The sequence below is a fragment of the Gadus chalcogrammus genome, chromosome 22 (assembly GCF_026213295.1).
Source record: "Gadus chalcogrammus isolate NIFS_2021 chromosome 22, NIFS_Gcha_1.0, whole genome shotgun sequence".
Classification (NCBI taxonomy): Eukaryota; Metazoa; Chordata; class Actinopteri; order Gadiformes; family Gadidae; genus Gadus; species Gadus chalcogrammus.
The window spans coordinates 16,009,017-16,032,108 of record NC_079433.1 but is presented as its reverse complement, the minus strand read 5'-3'; the positions used below and the strand labels follow the sequence as shown (position 1 = coordinate 16,032,108).

At 50.9% G+C, this 23,092-nt stretch overlaps 1 protein-coding gene across 2 annotated transcripts in view; it reads left to right on the top strand.

Moving 5' to 3' along the window:
• phf14 (PHD finger protein 14) overlaps positions 1-23,092 on the top strand; it is a 60,452-nt gene that overhangs the window by 21,088 nt on the left and 16,272 nt on the right. Inside the window, exons 11-17 of one of the 2 annotated variants that reach the window (XM_056582524.1) lie at positions 584-679; positions 3,960-4,069; positions 4,265-4,396; positions 5,697-5,847; positions 10,867-10,929; positions 11,451-11,599; positions 13,097-13,414. In XM_056582524.1, the coding sequence (XP_056438499.1) occupies positions 584-679; positions 3,960-4,069; positions 4,265-4,396; positions 5,697-5,847; positions 10,867-10,929; positions 11,451-11,599; positions 13,097-13,103 (708 nt within the window). In that variant the 3' untranslated portion in view covers positions 13,104-13,414. Of the gene's footprint in view, positions 1-583; positions 680-3,959; positions 4,070-4,264; positions 4,397-5,696; positions 5,848-10,866; positions 10,930-11,450; positions 11,600-13,096; positions 13,415-23,092 lie in introns of those variants that run through there. The other variant, XM_056582523.1, reaches the window with a different exon arrangement.

Sequence of the window (23,092 nt, the reverse complement as noted above, 5' to 3'; positions counted from 1 at the left end):
ATCCAGAGTGTAGTGCCTCAGTGCCTCACTGGGTGTCTGACTCCTGAGGTTCTGTGTCTGATCGCCGTCCGCGGCTGCAGCGTCTCTGTCGTCCTCATCGCGCTGACGTGTGGAAGAGTTCTGACTCAACATGGCACATCTCTGATAAGTGTCAGATCGGGATTCGTTTGAAGAGCCTTTTCTAGAATCTACTTCTGCACATATTGTTTATCTCCCCTCTCGGTGCCTCTTATCCAGGCCTATTTCTGTGGTTCGCTTCAGAAGGGAGACTACGTGAATAAATGTAAATGCCATAGGGTCTTAGGAAAACAATGATGATATTTGCTCATGAATTAGAGAGTTAAATTGTGTTAAATAAAGGACAAGGTAAGTCATGGAATTCCAAAATTGCATGTTAGTGCCCACATTTCTTTGCTAGTGTGTGTGTGCCAGCCTCTATGTGTTTGTGTTTGCATGCATCTGTCTGTGTGTGTGTGTGTGTGTGTGTGCGTGTGCGTGTGCGTGCGTGTGTGTGTGTGTCTTAATGGGGGCGTCCTTGCCTTAATGTTATCTGTGCTCTCCTGCCGTGCTATCTGCCATGCAGCTCTGCGAGTCTCTGGAGGAGCTGCTGAATGTCAATGGAGAGCTGCGGAGCCAAGGCCAGACGGTGTGGACGCTGCTGGGGAACATTCTGGGCCAGGTACGCCCAGATAACCGCTCGGCTTATCTTCAGACGGGGACAATCCCAGGTTCACAATGTCCTGGCATTTCGCTGTGTTTTTTTCCCTCTTTTTTTTTTTGCATTTTCCATGGGAGATGATTTTCCGCGTCACTCATTGTGTGGCTGGTTTGGTGCTAATTAGCATAGCCGCGTGGTGGCGTTGAACACGCTAGGAGGGTGGCCAACGCAACCGCAGCTAAGTCTCTCACCAGCACCGCCACCTCGCAAGGTGTATTCTCCTCATGGTTCCCTGGCCAACACGTCCCCACCTGTTCCTCTCCTTCCCCTGTAAGCGATGGTGGAAAAAAGAGAATTATAATCTACGCTGGGAAGGGACAATCTTCCCTTCTGCATATCCATACTGAGCACGGTAACGATTTGTGATGGAGAGGAATCCAGATTGCTAGTAGCAACCCACATAGGCCCACAGTGGGGGTAATTCCGCAGTCTGTAATAGCCTTGCTGTTTGTAAAAATCCTTTCATTTGCACTAACTGATTGACCTGTCATTTGCCATGAAGTCAGACCTGACTGTGGAGGTAAAAGCTGTCTCCTGCTTCCTGCTCCCATGGCAACCGCACCGTGAAGATTCCTCACGGCAGCTGACGGGTCATTTAATGAGGGCAAAATGCAATCTTCAGAAATAGTCAGAACTCTCTTTTTTTTCTCTCTCCGTTATTTTATCTCCGCTTTTTTCTGTCTTTGTGACATTTTCGAGGGAATCTATGAATTAACAATCGATTGTTTGTCTGTGTCAAACAATTGCATTTTTTTGACAGCGAGTCACTGTGAACCACGAAACAATACATATTCCTTCAATAATGATGCCAAGAAAGAGCAATTGCCCTGCAAGCATATTAAAGTAAAGGGGCTCGGACAGGAAGCAGAATCTCTCTTGCTTCTGTCACGGAGGGATCCACCTCCAGGAGTGCTGCACCTGTCTGATACGTGGAGCCAGGGATTAGCATATTGAGCTAGGGCTCTTCTTCTGACCCTGCCCCGCTCCGGACATGGTGGGCTGTCTCCGGTGGAGGTATGGTCGGGGCTCTCTGCTTTGTCACCATGTTAATTGCCAAGCGGAGGAGCAGTCAGGTGAAAAGGACTCGTAACACGCAGCGCTACACGGGCAGGGGCCAGAGGAACAAGGTTATCGCAGGGGCCTTCATCCCGCCGTAGCAGCTGCTCTACAGCTGACACCCCCCCCCCCCCCCCATTGGTGCTCTCTGACCTATTGGTCTGAAAGGGACTTTGTCTCTGCTCAGATGGTGGCTGCTGGTGCTGCCACCCATGCCATTCATTCATCTTCCGAAAGTCCGCAAGTCAAGCCAGACATGCTCTTCGGCCCGTCCGCATGCGGCGTGTACTCGCTAGGTCAGTGAATGTCTGTCAGCGATCGACCAGGCACGCTGTCGCATTCATTCAACCTCAAAACCTCAACAAAGCAGAGCTGCCATTGTCTTACCTACCACGGCGGTCTGCAGCCGGACAGCCCTGCTGAAGGGTTCTGCACTGGGCCGCGTTTCACCAGCCGCCCTGCTGGCAAACTCCCCACCAGCATGTCCAGGCAGCTAGGTAATAGTGTGTTCCCCCTCTCCCTCTCTGAAGGGACTTCACAGGAGGTTATTTAAGGCGAACACGCCTTCTCCCCTACCTCCGCCCCCGGCGCCCTGAACCACACGTGTAATCATTCGTCTGGACATCCATCTCCCCAAATGCATAAAGGGACTTGATTAAAAGTGTGGTGTGAAGACCATGGGCAGTGCAGTTAAATGGAGGGATACGAGGGGGGGGAACCGGATCGCTGGGAGAGGGAGACGGTGAATCTGCCAATGAGCGCCATAAATCACCTAATTAGAAACATGCGCGCTTTTAAGTAGCCACATCACTCAGGAACGCCACACGCTTCTTTTTTCTTTGCGTTATTTTTTTTCTTCCGTCATCTATCTGATACATTTTCATCCACTATTTGTCATCCCTGGCCCCATGCATTACCAGGAATTATTGATGTCCCCAGCCGGGCCCCACATCTTTCATTCGCCGGCACAGTGGCTGTTTCCCCCTCGCATCGCCCCTGGGAGATCTGGCTGCTCTCGCAACTCAAGTAGAAAACATTAGGAAACATTTCCATTCCCACTGCATATAAATGAGGAAAGGAGTCCCTTAATGCTGCTTTGGATGGGAGTATTTTGAGTGAGGAGATGGGTAATGGAACTGAGTGAGGGCTTGTAGCGGGTACCCTGACTGAGGGAGAGGAGTGGTCGCCCTGATGGTATCGCGGGCCTCCGTCCCTGCCGCTTGATATTGCCAACGTGACTTTGTTGGGTTTCTGAGCATTAGGAAAGTGAAACAAGAAATGCTTCCTGCGCTAGCAGCGTGAGGTGTTCATACCTCACTGTAATGTACCAGGGAGGAGGAGACATGGATGAAGTTCAATGTTACGGCCCGGGAAAATCCCACATGATAACTGGTCTGGTGTCGCTCCGGGCTTACACGGCTCTTCATTAAAACGTTCTGCAATATCCTCCCCGTTAAGTTGTATCCTGCGACGTTTAAACCCGACGATGAACCGAAGATACGACGGGATAAGATCACACGCTATTAATCCCGGGAATGGAAATTCAGGATTGGGATGCTGAGTCCCCCCTTTAAACTTGATTAATTAAAGATGAGGCGGCTCCGTATCAGGTTGTGGAAGCCCTTCTCCCAGCTCCCCCGACGCAGAGTGCCTGGCGTCCGCAGTGGAGAGAGATAGCCCCCTGTGCTTCCCTCGGGGATCCCCCCCACCCCTCTTCTATCAGACACCTCTGAGGGGGGCTTCGCCCCGAGCAGGCAGCAGATTCAGAGCTCCCTGATTAGCGGCTCTCTGAGGGCGGTGCCTGTCTGTGGAGTGACTCCATGCACTCTGCATGTAGAGGGAGGGCCACCCAACACTAGCTACTGCTGCAGCACTTTACCCTACTGCATTCTTTAGTTCAGGCAAGTCAAGGAGCCCACACACTAACGTACGATGATGGAGGGGGTGCCGGGAGCTATTTGGACTTCCATTGATGAAATGGAATCCTATTGTTCTCTCTTTGTTGCTGGAATACTGCGTCTCATTTGGTTTCCAGTTTTCCATTACTTGGCGAATCAATCAATCAAACTGTATTTATGCATCGTCAAACTCCACCGGTCAGAGCCCCCTCAAGGTGACGAGATGAGGCTGGGTGTGGAGTCCTGGCTTCACCCCAGCCTTCGTCTGCGTTTGTTTCTCTTTGTAGAAGCTGAACGCCCCGGCTATTCTGAAAGCCCCTAAAGAGAGGAAGCCCAACAAGAAGGAAGGCGGGGGGGCCCCCGGGAAGTCCTCCAGCCTCCCGGCCATCCTCTACAGGTAACCAGGAGCCTTTCCATGTCACACCCTGCTGGGGAGGGACAAGAAGAATACAGGCCTAGAGCCTGGATTCAGATGGCTCATGCAAATAATGCACGCCTGGCCCCTGGTCACATTCTGAAACGTTTCTCAAACCTCCCGTTTCAAAAATGGCCACCGCGACTACATTGACTGAAGACTGGTTTCCCCCCACAGTTGTGGGATCTGTAAGAAGAACCAGGACCAGCACCTGCTGCTGCTGTGTGATACCTGTAAGCTCTACTATCACCTGGGCTGCCTGGAACCCCCGCTCACACGCATGCCCAAGAAGACCAAGAACAGCTACTGGTGAGACCCCAGGGAGCAGAGCCCAGGGAAACACATACACACAAACACACACATCAGAGTCAGGGCAGGGACATAAAGGCCCGATCCCATTTCTACCCCTTACCCCTTCCCCTTACCCCTCCACCTTGTTTTGAAGGGGTAAGGGGAAGGGGGAAGGGGTAAGGGGTAGAAATGGGATTGGGCCAAAGGATCACAAATACAGGCTGTGAACAAATTGATCTATTTGGCGCTACATATTTTCACGTCATTTCATCCAATCTTTCATCCAACCCCCCAAAAATAGCTAAATCTTTCTGGACATCATGGTCCAATTAAGTCATTAGAGATGCAGGTGTGCAAAGACCTCTGGACTAACAATACAACAAGCAGAAAATTCCGATAAAGAGAGGACAATAATTTCTACATGTGGGTTCATAATGTCCGGCAATTGTAAAAACAATCCTCCACAACCAAGCATGCCAGAGACCACAGGTGCATATCGGGCCAATCCATCGCTGATGCATTAGATACAGCATTTGCTCTCATGCTATGATTAAAGGGAGGAAAAAACACATTCCTCCTAGGTGTTTGGTAATCGCTCTGTAATCATCTGCCTTGATCACCTGTGAGTAACTGTCAAAATGGTGCTGATAGAATTCCAAAAGTACCACTTTCTATTCATTCTGCCATTGTGCTGCTTTTATTTTCCCTTTCCTCTGAGCGTCCAGCCTGTCTCCGAGAGGCATAATGCACCTTCTCACCAGGCAGCTTCTCCAGCGCGCTACCCCGCAGCTGAGCAGTCCTTCTACGGGATGATGTCACCCGCTAATATGAATGAATATATGGTGATTGTTTTTGAGCAGCGGGAGTTGGGAGTCATGGACACCTGTAAGCAGGCGCCTCCTGCCGCTCCCCATTACTATGCAGGAAGGAAGAGTTGTGGGTCTCCAAAGGACTGCTGCTTCCTCCAAGTGCTACAGTATACTGGGCCACAGCCCATACACGATTCACCACACATCAGGGAAGGGTTTCCTCAAAAATATGACATAGACTTGAAGGTCGGAGGGTAGCATTTAAGGTAGGACATTTTTCTAATGAAGTACATCCAAAGAGGGGACACTCTTAGTTTTTAGGTCAGATTGTCAATACCCTGTGTTATTTCTGAATTATATCCAAGTCTTGAGTTTTTTTTCCCCCTTTTCAATCAGGATGACACCATCAAAGTGTGTTTACTAGGCTGAAGAGCAGAGATGTGTGAGATAACAGAATCAATAGGGGGTACCAGAGAGCGGTGGTCTCACAGTGTCCTCTTTCCCCTCAGGCAGTGCTCTGAGTGCGACCAGGCCAGCAGCGACGAGGCGGACATCGCCATGGAGACGCTGCCCGACGGCACCAAGAGGTCCAGGAGGCAGATAAAAGGACCGCTCAAATTCATCCCGCAGGAGATGTCGCCGGAGCCTAAGAAACATCAGGTGAGGCTCACGGTGCGGTGTATATACACGCTACGTACAACGTTAAGTGTCCCGGGGAGGTTCTAGTAACATGGACGTTTCCACTGTGCTCTCGATACGTGAGTCAAACCATAGCGTAACACAGAAGCTCCTGCTGTGCAACAAACCACTGTTCACTGCCATGGTTTGCAAACGATAATTTACGAACAAATAATACAGCGGGGTTTATTTGGGTGAAACTACAGCATTTGCAAGTAAAGCTTATCAAAGCACTTTTGCATTGAGTCTTTTCTCCACGCTCGACCTTTTGCCGCGTTTCTTCCAAACGCTTGTGTTTCAATAGTGCAATCACCCAGGGACCAGCCAATCTCATTTGTTCCGATTGTTTGCCTGCTTGCATGTCTCTGCATTAATTCACCCTCACTTTCAGTTCCGTACCATGCACTGTTCTTATAGTACTTCTGAAACTGCAGAAAACCAAGTGCAAATGTAACACATATATAGTTGATATTACTTTAGAGTCTGTGTTTCTTGCATTTTCGTGCATGCATATGTAAGCTTATATTGGGTTTGGTTTGACCAATTCTATTGCCCCTTGGGTTTCAAGATGATCCTCCTTTTCCAAGGTCGCCAGTTGCAGTGCCAAGGTCACAGATCTTGTCCACTAGCGATACTAGTGGCCTGTAAGCAGGGCACTCACACATTGTGTGCTACGGTTTTCCTAGGTCAGATGGCCCATCACACCCAAACCATTAGCTCAAACCTTGCAGTGGTGATCACAGGTTGATGAAAACACAACTAGGAACTCAGAAACAAAGCCGATATAGAAGAACACTATAGCGTTTGGTCCATTCACAGAGTTATAGACGGCAAGCATTTTGGATGTAGCCTAATGTGCCTCAAACTTTTCCTAAATCAATTACCCTCACGGAAACACACACATGCACGTACATACACACACACCTATATATACACACACACACACATTCACACATACACACACTTATACACATACATACATAAACACACTTAAACACATACATACATACATACATACATACATACATACATACATACATACATACATACATGCATGCATACATACATGCATGCATGCATGCATGCATACATACATACATACATACATACATCAGTGTTTCCCACACATTGACGAGACTATGGCGGCCCGCCATAGTCTAATTTCGGCCGCCATAGTCTCTGCGTGCACATGAATTATTATTATTAAAAAAAAAAAAAAAAATTTTTTTTTTTTTTTTCTGCCCAGGCGAAGTTTGAAGACATACACCCCCCCCCCCCCCCTCCCGTCAACAATCGCTCCATACCCCCCCCCCCCCCCCCGTCAACAATCGCTCCATACCCCCCCCCCCCCCCCCCCCCCCCCCGTCAACAATCGCTCCATACCCCCCGTACCCCGTCAACAATCAACAATCGCCCCATACCAGCCCCCTTCCCCCCCCCCCCCCCCATAGTCTCCAAAATTTCTGTGGGAAACACTGATACATACATACATACATACATACATACATACATACATACATACATACATACATACATACATACATACATACATACATACATACACTCATACACTCATACACTCATACACAGCGCACTGCGTGAACTCGTGTCTGGGCTGTAGTTTAGGGTTTGTCGGCGGTGGGAGTGGTGGATATACAGCCTCTCCACCCCACCGCAGATCCTCCTTATCGGGGCTGGCCATGCTCTGATGCCACGATACAGTCCTGCCTCCACGCCTCCCAAAGGAGAGCTCCAGATGATATCTCAGTAGCCGGGGGGGGGGGGGGGGGGGGGCTCTCTCTCCTCCCCATTCTGGGCTTTTGTTTGTGTGTCTTTTGTTTGCGGGTGTTGGCTAGAGTCTGGCAATATGTCACCCTGCAGTAGCAATGCTATATATAATGCAATATAGAATGCACTTCTTCATCTTGTAATGCTATGCATTTATTCAGCGTTGTTATTGCAGTTTTACTAGTATTTTGAAATGTTGCAAAACTGAAACAGCGGATCCATTTGACTGTCTTATTAGACGACTTCATTACCTGACCATACGCTCAGTCATGTACAGTGGGTTGGGCGTTAGACGCCAGCCTTCCCCCAACTGAAACACCAGTGTTGTTTATTCTCCGGAGGATCTCCGAGGCAGCCGAGGGCCCACCGACTGAAAGTCAGGAGCCAGAGGTGAGGCTCTGCAGTCTCGCGTGGTTAATGGTGGATTTATGTACCCGCCCCCTCCCGGGCCCCGGGTCCCTGAGAGCCCCGGGCCCCGAGACACCCGGTGGGGGGCCTCTGGAGCATTAAGCTGCTTATTCCCTCTCCGCCCGCCCCCCCAAACGCTTCACTGCGGCATTCCCCCCGACTGCAGGCGCGCCGCGGCCGCCGCTGAAGGGGGCTGCTTTGCATGTTTAATGCGTTCTTATTTTATTACGACTTTCTTTCTACCAGGGCGGGCAGGCGCTGGCATTTCTCTAAAGCCGTGTTTCAATTTATCAGGGCGAGCTGATCGCCCCCCCCCGCTGCTGTGTGTGTGTGTGTGTGTGTGTGTGTGTGTGTGTGTGTGTGTGTGTGTGTGTGTGTGTGTGTGTGTGTGTGTGTGTGTGTGTGTGTGTGTGTGTGTGTGTGTGTGTGTGTGTGTGTGTGCGTGCAGAATGGGTACACATTCTCTTTTAGGGCTAACATGGCTAACCGCTGGTACCCATCCTGCCCGTGCCACGCCCCCACAGGGTGTGTTTACACCCTGCGGTGGGTACTGGCCACCCAAGGGGAACCTTTAATGTCCACCTGTTAGCCGGGTTTTATTTAGCATACAAGGGGAAGTTGTAGCAGTAAAGGGAGTTAATGGCGCGCGCCGCAGCCGCTCTCTGTTCCCCGCTATGGCGCGGAGGGGAGGAGTGTGTGTGTGTGTGTGTGTGTGTGTGTGTGTGTGTGGAGCGCCTCACACACTCCTTATCTTCAAGTCAGCACGTGCAGGCGGGATATCGCCCGGCGTTTTTTACATGAGGAATTACACATGGGCGAACAGATTTAATGCGCAAATGGCGAAAGGAGAGTCGGAGCATAGCTTGTTAATGATTCGTCTTATCACGGCTCAGTCTCCAGTGCATCATGGGAGGATGTCTGCGTTCCTTGCTCTTCCGCGCTGACTTTCGGGTGCTGGACGTTGAGATTAACGGCGGCAAGCAGTCGTTTTTGCTCATTAATTGAAACCAAGAAAGATGGAGGTGGACAGATAAGCAAGGGCTGAACATTGCTCAGCCAAAAGCATCCTATGCAGTTTATTAAGTTGGTGGTTACACTGGTGGAGACGTGGGCATAGGTCTCAAGAACAATGGCCAAACTTCATGACAAATGGGTTTACAATGCAATACTTGATCCATAATTACCTACAATTACCCTCATAAAACTGAAAAACATAAAAACATTACCTATCCCGAATGTCCAAATACTTTTACTTCAGGGACATTGCAAGGGAACATTGCACAGCATAAGAGCTGGTTCAACAAAACACAAATCCATCTGGAGAAATGCTTAGAAAGAGTTTAAAGAGCACAGTCAACCTGGTGAAACAACAGCCATTCATTTGATACCGTCCTGCAGTAATTGAGCATGATGCACTGCTCCCTGCCATCTCAGAGCTTGCCTCTGCTATTTGTCAATGAAAAATGACCAGAATCACGTTGATGCATCTAGTTACCGCCCGATCCCATGCTCTGTTAATTTCTCTAATACTGCATGCAATGACTCCTGCTCGTTAAATATGCAATCGTGTACTTAATTAAAAGATTGATTTATTGTAGCCCCAGTATTATGAACTACCCTCACGTCTTAGTGCCTTACCTGAGCGTCTGTCTGTCTGTCTGTCTGTCTGTCTGTCTGTCTGTCTGTCTGTCTGTCTGTCTGTCTGTCTGTCTGTCTGTCTGTCTGTCTGTCTGTCTGTCTGTCTGTCTGTCTGTCTGTCTGTCTGTCTGTCTGTCTGTCTGTCTGTCTGTCTGTCTGTCTGTCTGTCTGTCTGTGTGTGTGTGTGTGTGTGTGTGTGTGTGTGTGTGTGTGTATCAGCTGACTCATGCATCCCGTGTGATGCTGACGTTGTCCATAAATATCTTAAATGCGTAATTCTGATAAAAGAGGCAGTGTGGAAGGCTGGTCTGGCGGCCACTGCCACCAAACCGTTTCTGGAGAGGAACAGCAAAATGGTCTCCGGCAGCCAGTTGGCAGCGTTCTCACGGTTAGCGTTCATAATGATAAGTGCTCCATCTGGTGACTGGTGGCAAGCCAAAGGAGGCAGATGGAATTGTTTTCACAATCTGTTTAAATATGTTGTCGATTTTATCCCCCCCCCCCCCCCACCCCTTTTTAAAAAGCCACCAAACTCCGTCACGTGCTCGATAGCATCAAGACGTCGCGGCGGCGGTGGTGCTGTTGTTGTTGTTTTTGGTCCTCCCTCTCACAACAGTCTTTGAGTGAAAGGAGAGGAAAAGCTTTTGATTCCTCCGGGCGCTTGGCAGCCGAGCTGTACGTTCACACACACACACACACACACACACACACACACACACACACACACACACACACACACACACACACACACACACACACACACACACACACACACACACACACACACACACACACACACACACACACACACACACACACACACACACACACACACACACGGCAGCTGTCCGTTCTCTGGCCCCGTCCCCCTAGGAGCGACACAGACACACCAACACACACACACAAACAAACGCGCGGAGCGACACTGCTCCTTTAGCCTCGCGGGTGATTCAGCCGCCTCGCTGTGTGACGAGAGGCCTCAGCGTTGAGGAGGCGTGAGGTCCCGGCTTTGACGGCCAAAAGATCCAAATGCTTTCGCGTGCGACTCAGAGGAAGAGCTGGGTCTGCACCGCTGCTCTGAAGGCGTGTGGTCTCAGAGAACCAGGGCAGAGGAGGAAGAGCTGGGTCTGCCTTTGCCTTTAAAATGAGTGTGTGGTTCTCTTTCAGAGAACACGGGGGCAGAAGAGGAAGAGGCCGCCCATGTGTGAGGACCGAGACGACAAGATCGAGGTTGGTGGAAGTCACTCGACACATAACCAGCATCAAACATTGGCCTGAATGCTTCACTTCCTCTTCCTTTTTTCCTTGGTAGCTTTCAGCTTTCTTTTTTCCTTGGTAGCTTTCATGTCGTATTTTCAGACGTTCCTTTGATGTATTGTATGTGTTGTGTCGTGTGAAACAGTTCTGATGTGAAACTCAGTTCTGATGTGTTGACCCGGCCTCCCTGAAGGAGAGATCTGGTATCTCCACGGGATCTCCCTGGCTCCATAAAGGACGAATAAGAGAACACTGTTTTACGTAGCATGTCCTCCTGGCCGCTGCGTTTGGTTCAGGGCACTGACGTAGCAGATGACATACTGGGCACGCATCGGCCACGCAGCCCCATTATCGCCCCAAAGCGTGCCCCGTCCCCTCCCCACCCACAGGCCTCCACCGACAGACAGACAGACAGACAGACAGACAGACAGACAGGCCTCAGCCACACCTGCGCCTCCTCTCCTCGCCTCACGGGTGATCCGCTGTTTCCATAGGAACCGGCGCCACGGGAGCGGCGGCAGCGGCAGTCCGCACTGCAGAAGAGGCAGCAGCAGCAGCAGCAGCAGCAGCCGCCCAAAGCAGAAGACACGCGCACAGAGTGCACCACGTGCCAGGGCCCGGGCGACAACGACAACCTCGTCAGGTGAGCCTTGTGTGTGTGTGTGTGTTTGTGTTTGTGTTTGTGTATGTGTGTGTGTGTTGTGTGTGTGTGCAGCGCTGCGTTGGGGGAACGGACGGGCGGGTGTTTGAGGGGGGAGGGTTCAGTGCACGTGAGTGGATATAAGTGGGGGTCTGGGGGTGGAGGGGGGGGGGGGGGGGGCTGGCGCTAGGGATCCACATCCTCCTGATGATTAAAGTTCAGTCTTCATTAGGGGAGCGCTGCCTCGGCGCCACAGGACTAGAGAAGAGAGCTGGGGGGGGGGGGGGGGGGAACCTGTCCCGCCCCCACCCCCATCACCACCACACCTCCACCACTATTGGACTGCCACATACATTTGCACAGTTCATTAAGACGTAATGAACAGTACAATTTATTCTGCTCCTTTGCCTGGGGATCTCAGGTGCCGGGGCCCTCTTTATAAACATGCACTTTTATCTGGGCTCTGGGGAGGCAGCCGCTGGCGCTAGACCGCCCGCTTGACATCCACCTCCATTTATTTGTGTTTGTGTTTGTGTGGCTCTTTACATATGGGCAAGTCTCTCATTTTACTCTTCGCTGACTTTGAATTGGCGATGTGTTTGGTTCCCAAATGGATAATTGTCCGCTCCAATTGGAAATATAAGGGGTGTACATCTGTGACCTCACAGCGATTTGATTACGAGCACCATTACGATATTATGATTATTTCGGAAAACGATGCAGTGATCGTGAAATCGTTAATTAACATCACAAGTTGATTTCTTTTTGCGATTGGGGCGTAAAGTTTTAGTTTTTTTTTTATGAATACATAAGGAATCCAAAGTAATGTGACTGGAAGAGTAGTTTGACTCCCTAAAGCTGCGTAAGAAGTACAACAACAAAACTCCTTTTATGCTCAGGCTTCCTTCTAACACGTGGCTAACTTCCAGTTGTTCGCTATTATCACATCCCAACCCCATATTACTTTAGCCAGCTGGCCCGCAGAACCTGCACGGCTGATATAAGGAGGAAAGGGTTCCGCAGCCACCGCCCTGCCCCGTGGTACAACATGCCTCTTAACGTCTTTCTCACTGAGAAATAACTTTAGAACCCAAACGATAGATATTTACCACAGGCTTGAGTTTGCATGTTGGCTTGAACAGAATGTCAAGAGAAATCTAGGTCTGACCACAGATCATGTGTACAGACTGAACCCTCCTCCTCTCTCTTCTCAAACACGCTCAGTGTTAAGTTGTTCCAAAGCCAGCCCTGATTCTGCTGCTGCGGTCCTCTCTGAAACAATCCAACGTATCAGCGCCTCACCGCTGTGATAGAGAAACCCATCATTTCCATTGGTTTGTTCGACAAACACAGAAACTATGTCATAAGTGTGTGTCCTCTCTTTGTACCCAGCTAGTAGTTTGGCCTCGGGCAGCGTTTGGGGGTGTGAAGGCTTAGGGGGTGGGCTGGGGTAGGGTGAGGGGTGCTGCGCTGACCTCTTTGTATCTTTGCATTGCACAGGTTGTGAGAGTCCCAGCGGCAGCCACCTCCACCTGCTCCCCTAGAAACACGGGACCGATGACCCCGTGACCCCGGGCTTAGAGGGGGAGGGAGGCACACTCAGAGCAGAGCAGGAATTGGCCCGTTTGAAGACTGACGCTTCGGTTCAGGCCGGGAGAACCAGATGCCACCCTGGCCACACACACACACACACCCGTGAAACCTCTGCACCTACCACGACCTCTGACCTCTGCCCCTACCAATGACCTCTAACCCCCCCACCTCTGCCCCTACCAATGACCTCTAACCCCCCACCACTGCCCCTACCAATGACCTCTAACCCCCCACCACTGCCCCTACTAATGACCTCTAACCCCCCACCAATGACCTCTAACCCCCCACCACTGCCCCTACCAATGACCTCTAACCCCCCCGCCTCTGCCCCTACCAATGACCTCTAACCCCCCCACATCTGACCTCCAACCTCTGCCCCTACCACAACTTCTAGCCCCCCACCTCTGCCCCTACCACAACCCCTGACCTCTGCCCCAACCCATGACCTCTAACCCCTCACCCTTTACCAACGACGTCTAACTCCACCTCCCAAAAGAGGACCTTCAACGACCAATGAGACTCTGGGACAAAGGACAGGATGCTGGTGTTTGATCCTCCATCAAGACACCAGGGGTCAGGGGTTAACAAGAGAGGGGGGGGGGGGGGCGCCGTCACATCTCTCTTGACGCGGTGTACCGGTACGTGTACGGGACTATGGACTCCCCCCCCCGAAGAAAGCATGCGCCCCCTCCAGCCCTCCCCCTCCAGCCCCCTGACACCGTCCACTGCTCTCCATGTGAGTTGGAGGGTCTGAAGCGCCTCAGACCTGTGTACAGTCTGTCCCCCTGGCTCCTCCTCATCACAGCCAATCGGATGGCAGCCAGTCCACCTCTATGGAACATGAAGGCCTTCCACTGCGGACGGACCTCGACGTGAGGCTGAACACAGAGGCTCAGGGGCCTCCTCATTGGTCGGAGCCCGAGGGACCGTCACTATTTAGTAGAGGAGGATATAGCATAAAGCTAAGCATTAAGATGAACAGTAGAGTAGAGTGTTAGTATGTTACTAATAGCTGTAGTACGCTCAGACGTTAAAGTAGGGGAATGCCCGTAGAGGTTTAGAAATGTGCTCGTTTTAAATCTTTTTTTTATTTTGTAATTGTCAAAATCGCGGGATTGAAGATGTAACAAAGTCCCCAGTGTATTGCCCTAACCCCCCCCCCCCCCCCACACACACACACACGAACACACAAACACACACACACACACACACACACACAAACACAAACACACACACACACACACACACACACACACACACACGAGCGCAACACACACACACGGGCAACACACACACAAATGCGCAACACGGACACAAATGCGCAACACAGACACGCAAACGCGCAACACACACACACACAGCCACTGACAACACATACAGCCACTCGCAACACACACATTGACACACACTCTCACAACAAACGCACACACACACACACACACACACACACACACACACACAGCCACTCGCACAGCCATGCAGCAACTCACAACACACACACACACACACACACCCTCGGCAGCCTGGACAGCAGCAGCAGCTGCCTGCTAGTTTTGTCAGGTTCTTGACAGCGTGTCACATCTTGCCCCCCCGTGTCACTCACTCAGCCGTCGGGCTGCCAGCTCCACAAGACCCCCAGGATGCATTGCATCGTTTCAGAGCGGCACTGGCACTTCTCTGTGTCCGCGCGGCCCTGCTCCCCCCCCCCCCCAGCCTGACCCTGGCCCCTACTGGGGCGGTCCCAGCTTGACCCCGGCCCTACTGGGGCGGTCCCCAACCCCACTCGGGTTGCCAGTCAGGGTTGCCAGGTTGTGGGTTGCTTTGTATGCGTGTGTCTGTTTTCTATTTGTTTTCTATCTGACTCTGTATAGCCGTTCTCCGTAGCGAGAACCCGAATGACATTCTGTGTTTTGAGTCTGAATGCCCCCCATGTGTTGTGACGGTGTGATCCAGTGTACAGTATTTATTCTCTGATTATATACCACATGCCTTTTCTGTGTGACCTGTGGACTGAACTTTCATTAGTGTTTTATAGGTGTTGGTTGACATGTGTTTGGTGCCGTTGTAGAGTGAAGAGCGTGCGCATGGCTGCTGTTGTCCTGTGTCCGGGGCCCCTGGCCTCCGCCAGCTCTTCAAATTACGGGGAGCTTTAATAAACTCTTGACTTTTTCCACCTTATTGCCACGGTGATAAGTGAGTGTCAGCCAGCTAATTAATTGTTCCAGAGGTGCGGTGGCGGCGGTCCGCTTGTGCGTGTAATGCCCTCTGTCAGACTTGATTTATCACCTGGGGAGTGCCCCCCTCCCCCACCCTCTCCCTCCCTCCCTCGTCTTCAGGTTAGCTTTGAGACGACGCTCAGCGCTAGCGCGTGGGGTTGTCTGGGCGCACGTCTACTGCGCCACCACCACCAACCGCACCACCCGCACCAACAACACCACCCGCACAGTCTCTTTCATCCACTCCACCCTTCATTCCTCCTCTGTCTCTCCATCCTCCTCAAACCTCCTTTCAGAGACAGGCTGCTCATTCCTCCTCTGCCTCCACCTCCAGCCTCCTCAGAACTCCTTCAGGGACCGGCTAGGCGGGCCGCGTCACATTAACCCCCGCGCTGTCCATCGGACGGCTAGGAGGATCTCTTAGAGATAGTTGCCTCAGAGGGCAGAGTCCCGGCCTGGCCAGACCCAGGCAGCAGATGGGTCTCAGCCTGCTGGGGGGGACCGGGTGCACGCCCTAATCCCTCCTCCCTGGCCCCGCGCTGGGTCCAGATTAGGATGTTGGAGGTGTGTGTGTGTGTGTGTGTGTGTGTGTGTTGGGTTGGGTGGGGGAGAGAGCTGTTCTTGTTCCTGGGAGGGGACGGGAGGAGGGGGGACTAAGCCAGGCAAGGTGTTGGGAGTTCAGGAGGAGCTGAAATAAGGAGGGAGAAGAGAGGAAGTGCAGACACCGGAGCGAGCCGGGAGGAGGTTCTGGAAGAGCGCTAACCTTTTCCCACGATGAGCGCGTTTCCCATTACTGTTCTGACAGAGGATCCGGAGAGATGATTTAATGGCGGCATTTTGTTTTTGCTGACTTCACCTTTTTGTTCTCTCCCTCCCTCTCTCTCGCTGCCTCCCACTCTCGCCCCTAAAACCAGCCCTCCTCAGCCTCTAGCCCGGCTCCATTAAAGGAGAAAACAGCGCTAGCCCCGGTGTCTGAGGCTGTGTTGCAAGTGTGGCCAAGCAGCTAAAATCTATTACACCCCAGCCTCCTTCCTCTGCCTGTTTTATCCCCTTCAGATTCCAGCACTCTGCCTGCTCCGCTGCCTCCTCTTCCTCTTCCTCCTCCTCCTCTTCCTCCGGCTCCTCTGCTTTTCTCCACCTTCCTCCCTGGCAGCGTGGTGGCGCAATGCCTTCCTTTCTCAGTGACTACACATTAAAGAGTAGGAACAAAGAATAAAAAAAAAACGTGGGCTGCCTCATTTCCTCATTAATTAACTGAGGCTGTGCCGTCGCATGCCAGCCTCTCTGCTGCTCTCTGAAACACCAGCCGGAGTACCACCGTCTGGGTATGAGGTGCTCCAGGGGCCGGCACTGATAAGGCCCCCGAAAGTACCGACCCACAGCCAAGTGCATGCTGGGTAAGACACCTGGTTCTTCCTAGGCGTTTCAGGGGTGCACGAAGCTCTATGGTCAGAGAGGGCAGAGAGGTGGGCTGCCGGACCTGCTGTTGTCAGAGAAGCGAGTTCCTTTCCTAACCTTTTGCATAACCAGTTCACTGGGGCCCCCTGCTGGCCAACTTGGGGAAGACATCAGTCACGCAAAAGCAAGCCGTCGCCAGCCGAGTCTGTGGGTCGGGGCTCTTATGAAGATAGTGTTTACCGATTGAGATTAATAAAAAAAAATAACGTTATGACCATACATGGTCCTGTACAAATGATGTCCGTCATTCCAACTGTTGTAGCCATGGTTTAATGTGTCTATTTGAACGGGTTTGATTCACTGAAAACTCAGAGGGTTAAGTCATTATTTTAGATTGGCGATTCAGTTCCAGATGTAGTTTTTGTGTCTTAACGTAAGGTAGCACGGCAGCCATGCATGTTAAATGATTTGTGTCTCTGAGGACGGCTTCACTCAAACCCTGTCTGCCTGCCAGCCCTCCCCCCAACCCGGCCCCAATCCCCCTCTGAGCTGCATCCAAACGAGGGCCAAAGGCAGCTGTCCTGGCACCACACCCACCGTACATCTTAGCTCTGCCCATTCATTACTTCCCTCTGGTGGAAGAACAATGGCCCCTTAATAATGTTCAATCCCACCCAACAGAGAACCTAAGAGACGGCGCAGTCGTTTCAGAGTCCAATAATCCACCGGGGTTCTATGGAGGCACTCGGGGAGTCCACCTGCACACTCGCTCGTAGCGGGCCAGTCAATGGCGGAGCGCTTTGTGCCGTATCGATTTCTGTTCACATGGCCACTCCCAGGGTAATTGTGTCGTCCCCGCCCGTGATAATTCACCGGCTCCTCTTTCAGCTGGCCGGGTTCAGCTCGGGCCCAGCAGCTCTCCCAGAGAATGGAAGTGTTTGAGCTGCACAGCCCTGCCATCGATACCTGGACTTCCCTGCATGAGAGGACAAAAACAGGTGTAGAATAAGGGAGTCAATAAGCTGCTCCCAGGCGCCACGTCCTGACTTCAACAAGCGGCGTCTTGGCTGATGTGTACGTTGGCTGTGGGTCTCAGATGGTTCAGGGGGAATCAAGTGCACTCCTGAAGAACGTCTGGTGTGCATTATTGAATATATTCGCTGATTGTTTGCCCACAAACTACTTCTACTTCTCCCACAAACCTAATCGGAGTGACTTAATGGAGGTGTGATGCGTTCTCTACGGGTGTCAATCAGTAGCGGTCGTCACAGGCTACAGAGGAGCTGAATGCAGGTGGGCTTACAGTCGGCTGATGCAGGTGGGCTTACAGCAAGTTAATGCAGGTGGGTTTACAGCAGGCTAATGTAGGTGAGCTAACAGCAGGCTAATGCAGGTGGGCTTACACCAGGCTAACGCAGGTGAGGTAACAGCAGGCTCACATAGGTGGGTTTACAGAAGGCTAATGCAGGTGGTCTTACAGCATGCTAATGCAGATATGTTTACAGCAGTGTATTGCAGGTGAGCTAACAGCAGGCTAATGCAGCTGGGCATGCAGCAGGCGAATAAAGGGGCTTACAGCAGGGTAATGCAGGTGCCACAGTCACAGAAGTGCACAAGCGGAAGATTATATGCAGATTAAGAGCGCCAGCTCTCCTGGTTCCTGTTAAATATCCAATTATAACGTGGCTTGAGTACTTCTAGCCAATCGATATGATTTGTCACCCCTTTAGCGTTTTTATAGACCCCGTGGACGGTTCAATTACTGTTCCCGCGGTAACGTCCCCTGCCCCGAGCCCCCTTCCTCTCCAGGTCTCTGGGTCTGTGTTGGTGGGGTCTTTTACTCAGCTGACCTTTGGCTCCCGTTCCCTGGCGATGCTGATGTGGGGTACTGCAGGTAGCTGCGGCTACGGACCTCTCCTCTGAGGGGAAACAGCAGATAGACGCTTATATCAGAGACAGACCAGAGCCCCTCAGCCAACCTTTAGATGAAAAAGCCTCAGTTGACCGCTGTGAATAAGAAACAATAAACATAACAACAAATCAAAACCAATCTATTCTTAAGTTGCTACTAAAGAATAGATAGACAGGAAATGCATGTTTTACTTTAATTATGCAAGTATGAACCGTTATACAGCAGCCACACTTAAATGACCTGTCTCGTGTGGGATTGGACATCGTGAGGCCAGTGCCCTGGTTAGATGTGTGGGGGGGCTCCCCCCCTGTGGAGGGTGTGGTGTGGGGTCCCCCCCCCCCCCCCCCCCCCCATTTGGGCAGAAGGAAGAGTCCTTCTTCCAGATCAGAGATCAGAGCTGCACATGAGCGACGAGGCGATGACTCGTATCTTGGGACGCATGAGAGCAACATGTGTAGCTGACAAAAGCAGTAAATCGAGCCCCCCCCGACCAACCCACACACATTCAGACCCCCACCTTCCCCCAGTAAGATTACATCAATCGATCCCTCTCTTATGAGTGATTGGATTGTGTCTTTTTCCAGGGTGGAGGAGGTGGGGGGAGGGGGAGAAGTGTGTGTGGGGGGGGGGTCCGTTTTCTCATCGATTAAACCAGGGGCCGATTGCTTTGATAACATCAAGGACCTTGCGGTGACTGAGGGGGGAGCGGGATGGGTCCCAGCCTGGCCCTTGGAGGTCGCTGAACGTGCAGGCCCAGAGTTATAATAATTGGATGAGTGGCTGCCTGGATGGAGCAGCTAGCCGCGGCTAGCAGCCCAGCACTGCGCTACTGGAGCAACTCAGACGTCGTGGGGAGGCTGAGGCTGTCGTGTTGTTCTGCTGTTCCGTGGAATCAGGGAGTCGGGAGACGTCCCCAGAAACTAAATCCATTGTCTTTTTAAGCAACGGCATAATTGTATTTCTGGTAGTTGAGTTAACCCTCTGGACTGACTGATGAATTGTTGTCTCTGCTCCTTCTAATTAAGTGTAGCATCATAGCAAACACACACACACAAGTGCCAAATTTGCGTTTCATTCCCAGCGGGTCCCAAACACACACACTACAATGTCCTTCATTAAGGTAGAATAATTAAGCATTGTCACATTAGGCATATTGTAAGGTCCCCCCCCCTCCACACGCACCCAGCCCTGCAAGCTTGACGGGCCTCCCTATCCAAGGGAAAGACCGGTTTGTTCTGGCTCTGGCTTGGCGGGAGTTTCTCCTAACTCTTGGCGGTTTGGGCGCTGCAATGGCGTTGAGCTCATTAACGGAGCCGCCCACTCTGGTCGTTTGTCTTCTTCTCACCGGGGCCCCGGGGTCTTTTAAACTCCCCATCATCTCCAGGCAGATATGCCTGCTCAGCCAATCCAAGCCCACACTCAGCTGTGTGTGTGTGTGTGTGTGTGTGTGTGTGTGTGTGTGTGTGTGTGTGTGTGTGTGTGTGTGTGTGTGTGTGTGTGTGTGTGTGTGTGTGTGTGTGTGTGTGTGTGTGTGTGTGAATGCGTATATGTTTGGTTGAATGTGTGGGTGAATGCGTGTGTGTGTTTTTGTGCATGTAAATGTATGTGTGTGCATGTGTGTGTCTTTGTGAATGTGTGTATGTGCGTGTTTTTGTGTGTTTCTGTGTGATTGCGTGCTTGTTTTTGTGTGTGTCTGTGGTGGAGTGCCTCTCTGGATATATTCCTGCTAATGTACAGCAGCTGGTAGATTCTGCCTCTACCACTGAGTATCTGTGCCAATTAAACGTGCCTGTTCGTGTTAGTAGTAAATCTACCTTGCTTGATTCATAATAACACTGATGTTTTCTTCTGTTTTTATCTTTGGCTTTTTATAGCTTTTATGCTAACAGCCACAGGCTACCCCGGCACTAAGTTCATTTGTGTTTTAGATTATTATGTTTGTGCTTTTCACTACGAATAAGACTTCTTTATATATAAGAGTTGAACCAACACGCAGCTGTTTTGGCCTATATTCTAAAACGTAAACATAAATAAACCATTGTAACGTCTCTTACCCAGCGTATCTATCTGCCAGTCTGTATTTCCCCCCAAACCAGTTCATTCACCCCATCTCCCCCTTTTGTTGGTACAGTCCAGAACCTCAGCATCATCTGAAACAGAAACATAGATTCCAATGCATTGGCTATGGAATATGTATTCATCATAAACGTTAGTTTACTGAAAACACTGGAAGCATGCGAGGACGACTCTAGCGAACAAGGGTGCATTGGCCCCTAATTGGGTGGTAGTTGTGAATAATGGTGTCCTGGTCTCTGGACATGCCAGCCTGTCATACGCTGGATCAATCGTCTCGTGACCAACATGTTGTGGAAGACTCTATTCGGGAGGTTGCTAGTTCGATCCCCAGCTCCTCCTAGCTGAGTGCTGAGGTGTCCCTGAGCAAGACACCTTACCTCAACTGCTCCCGACGAGCTGGCTATCGCCTTGAATGGTTGACTCCAACTTCGGTGTGCGAGTGTGTGCAGGAATGGGTGAATTTTAGGCAATATTGTAAAGTGCTTTGAGTGGCCGCTGGTAAGAAAAGCGCTGTATAAATGCAGTCCATTTACCATTTACTACCCACCAAGAGCTGGCTGGGGAATTACCCGTTGTTATGGTTACTTCCTTGTGGTTTTTTATCTGTGTGATTTGAAAGTAGACATTAAAAGTAGCCTCCAATGCTGGTGGTCAAACCCGGGTTTGGTTAATTACCATAGGAACCATAACCGTAAAGCAAGAAAGAACGGTCGTATTAACAGCGTTTTTCAATCCAAAATTGGTTTTAGAACTTAGATTAAAGGAGCTATATGTAACAAATGTACTGTACTCATTCCTAAAACGACAACAACAATAACACTCCTGCCAGTTTGTTCCCCTCTGAAACGTCAAGGGTTTGAGTGTTGGTTTAAGTTTGGTCTGTGTGGTATGAATCAGAGTACCCAGATATGGCTGCCAGGTATTAATGAAATTGGCCCACAAACACAGCATTCTGCAGCCTTGGAAGCACGCAAAGGAATGGGATCAACTGAGATTGTACTAGATTCTCCCCAACCTTAAACGCCTCGTCCTCCTTTGAAACAGCACCATGACCAGACCCCTGCTCAAATGGGGGTCAAACTGGGAGATGCATTAGTTTATTCCCCGTGCACACAAATTGTTGACATGGCTCTTGTACAAACAGTGCCACAGTGCTACAAACTGCTGCCACTGTATACCCTTTACCTGGGACGGCATGTGGCTCAGGAGGTTGAGCGGGTTTGCTGGTGACCACAAGGTTGCCAGTTCAATCCCCAGCTCCTCCTAGCCGGAAGGCTAGAATGTCGAGGTGTCCCTGAGCAAGACGCCTCACCCTGGCATGGTTGACCCTGACATGCTTGCATGGTTGACTCTGCCGTCGGTGTGTGAATGTGTGCATGAATAGCTGAATGTTAGGCATTATTGTAAAGGGCTTTGAGTGGCCACTGGCAAGAAAAGTGCTATATAAATGCCGTCCATTTACCATTTACCTTTCTTCTATGAACCACCGTTGCATCAACTCAGCCTTGTGTGTAGGGCCTTTGTCCTGCTAAAAGTACACACATCCTTTCTCACACTCATTTACATTGATGTTGTTAGTTTGGACCGCAGCATGTCGAATGCTGATTCTCCCCACTCCATAAAACGTTGTCGTCAAACACCATCAGTGGAGCTGAATCAGGATTCTTCCAAACCAAACCAAAACATAGCACGGGTTTGCCAACGGTTTCTTTCTCACCAACCCCCTTGTGTTTGGTAATAAAGTGTACTGCCTTCACTTCACACAACTCTGCAGCAGGAAAGTGACTGTTGGCCTTTCCGAGGGTTCGCTTAATGATCTCCTTCCTGGGGGGGGGGGCACTGGGTTCGGAGGGACGGCATCCTCACGCCAGCGCTGGGTGGTGCTCCAGCGTTAAAGGGGGACCGTCACGCTCAGCCATCTTCTAATATAAGAGAAGTCATCCGCCGGTTTCCAGAACCACGGTCTGCAACATCAGCTCTGTGTCCTTTAGAATGTGGCAGGAATGTCGGACCGTTGCGTCATTCCTCAGAATCGGACCTATGGGGAACGCAAACCATGGCACCAATTATGTGTTTCTCAGAAACGGCACGATGTTACAGAGCGTGTCTTCACGCTGCCGAGGGTCATTATGTTAGTATACGTATGAGGGGGGGGGGGGGGCTGGAGAGAATGATCCAAGATTTTATGTTGCAACCGCAAAAGGGCCACGTATGTATGGGACATTAATTATAGGGATTAGCTTCAAGCGAATGTATATTAAAATATTAGTTTAATGCGCTTAATAAAGGGACTCTGTGTAG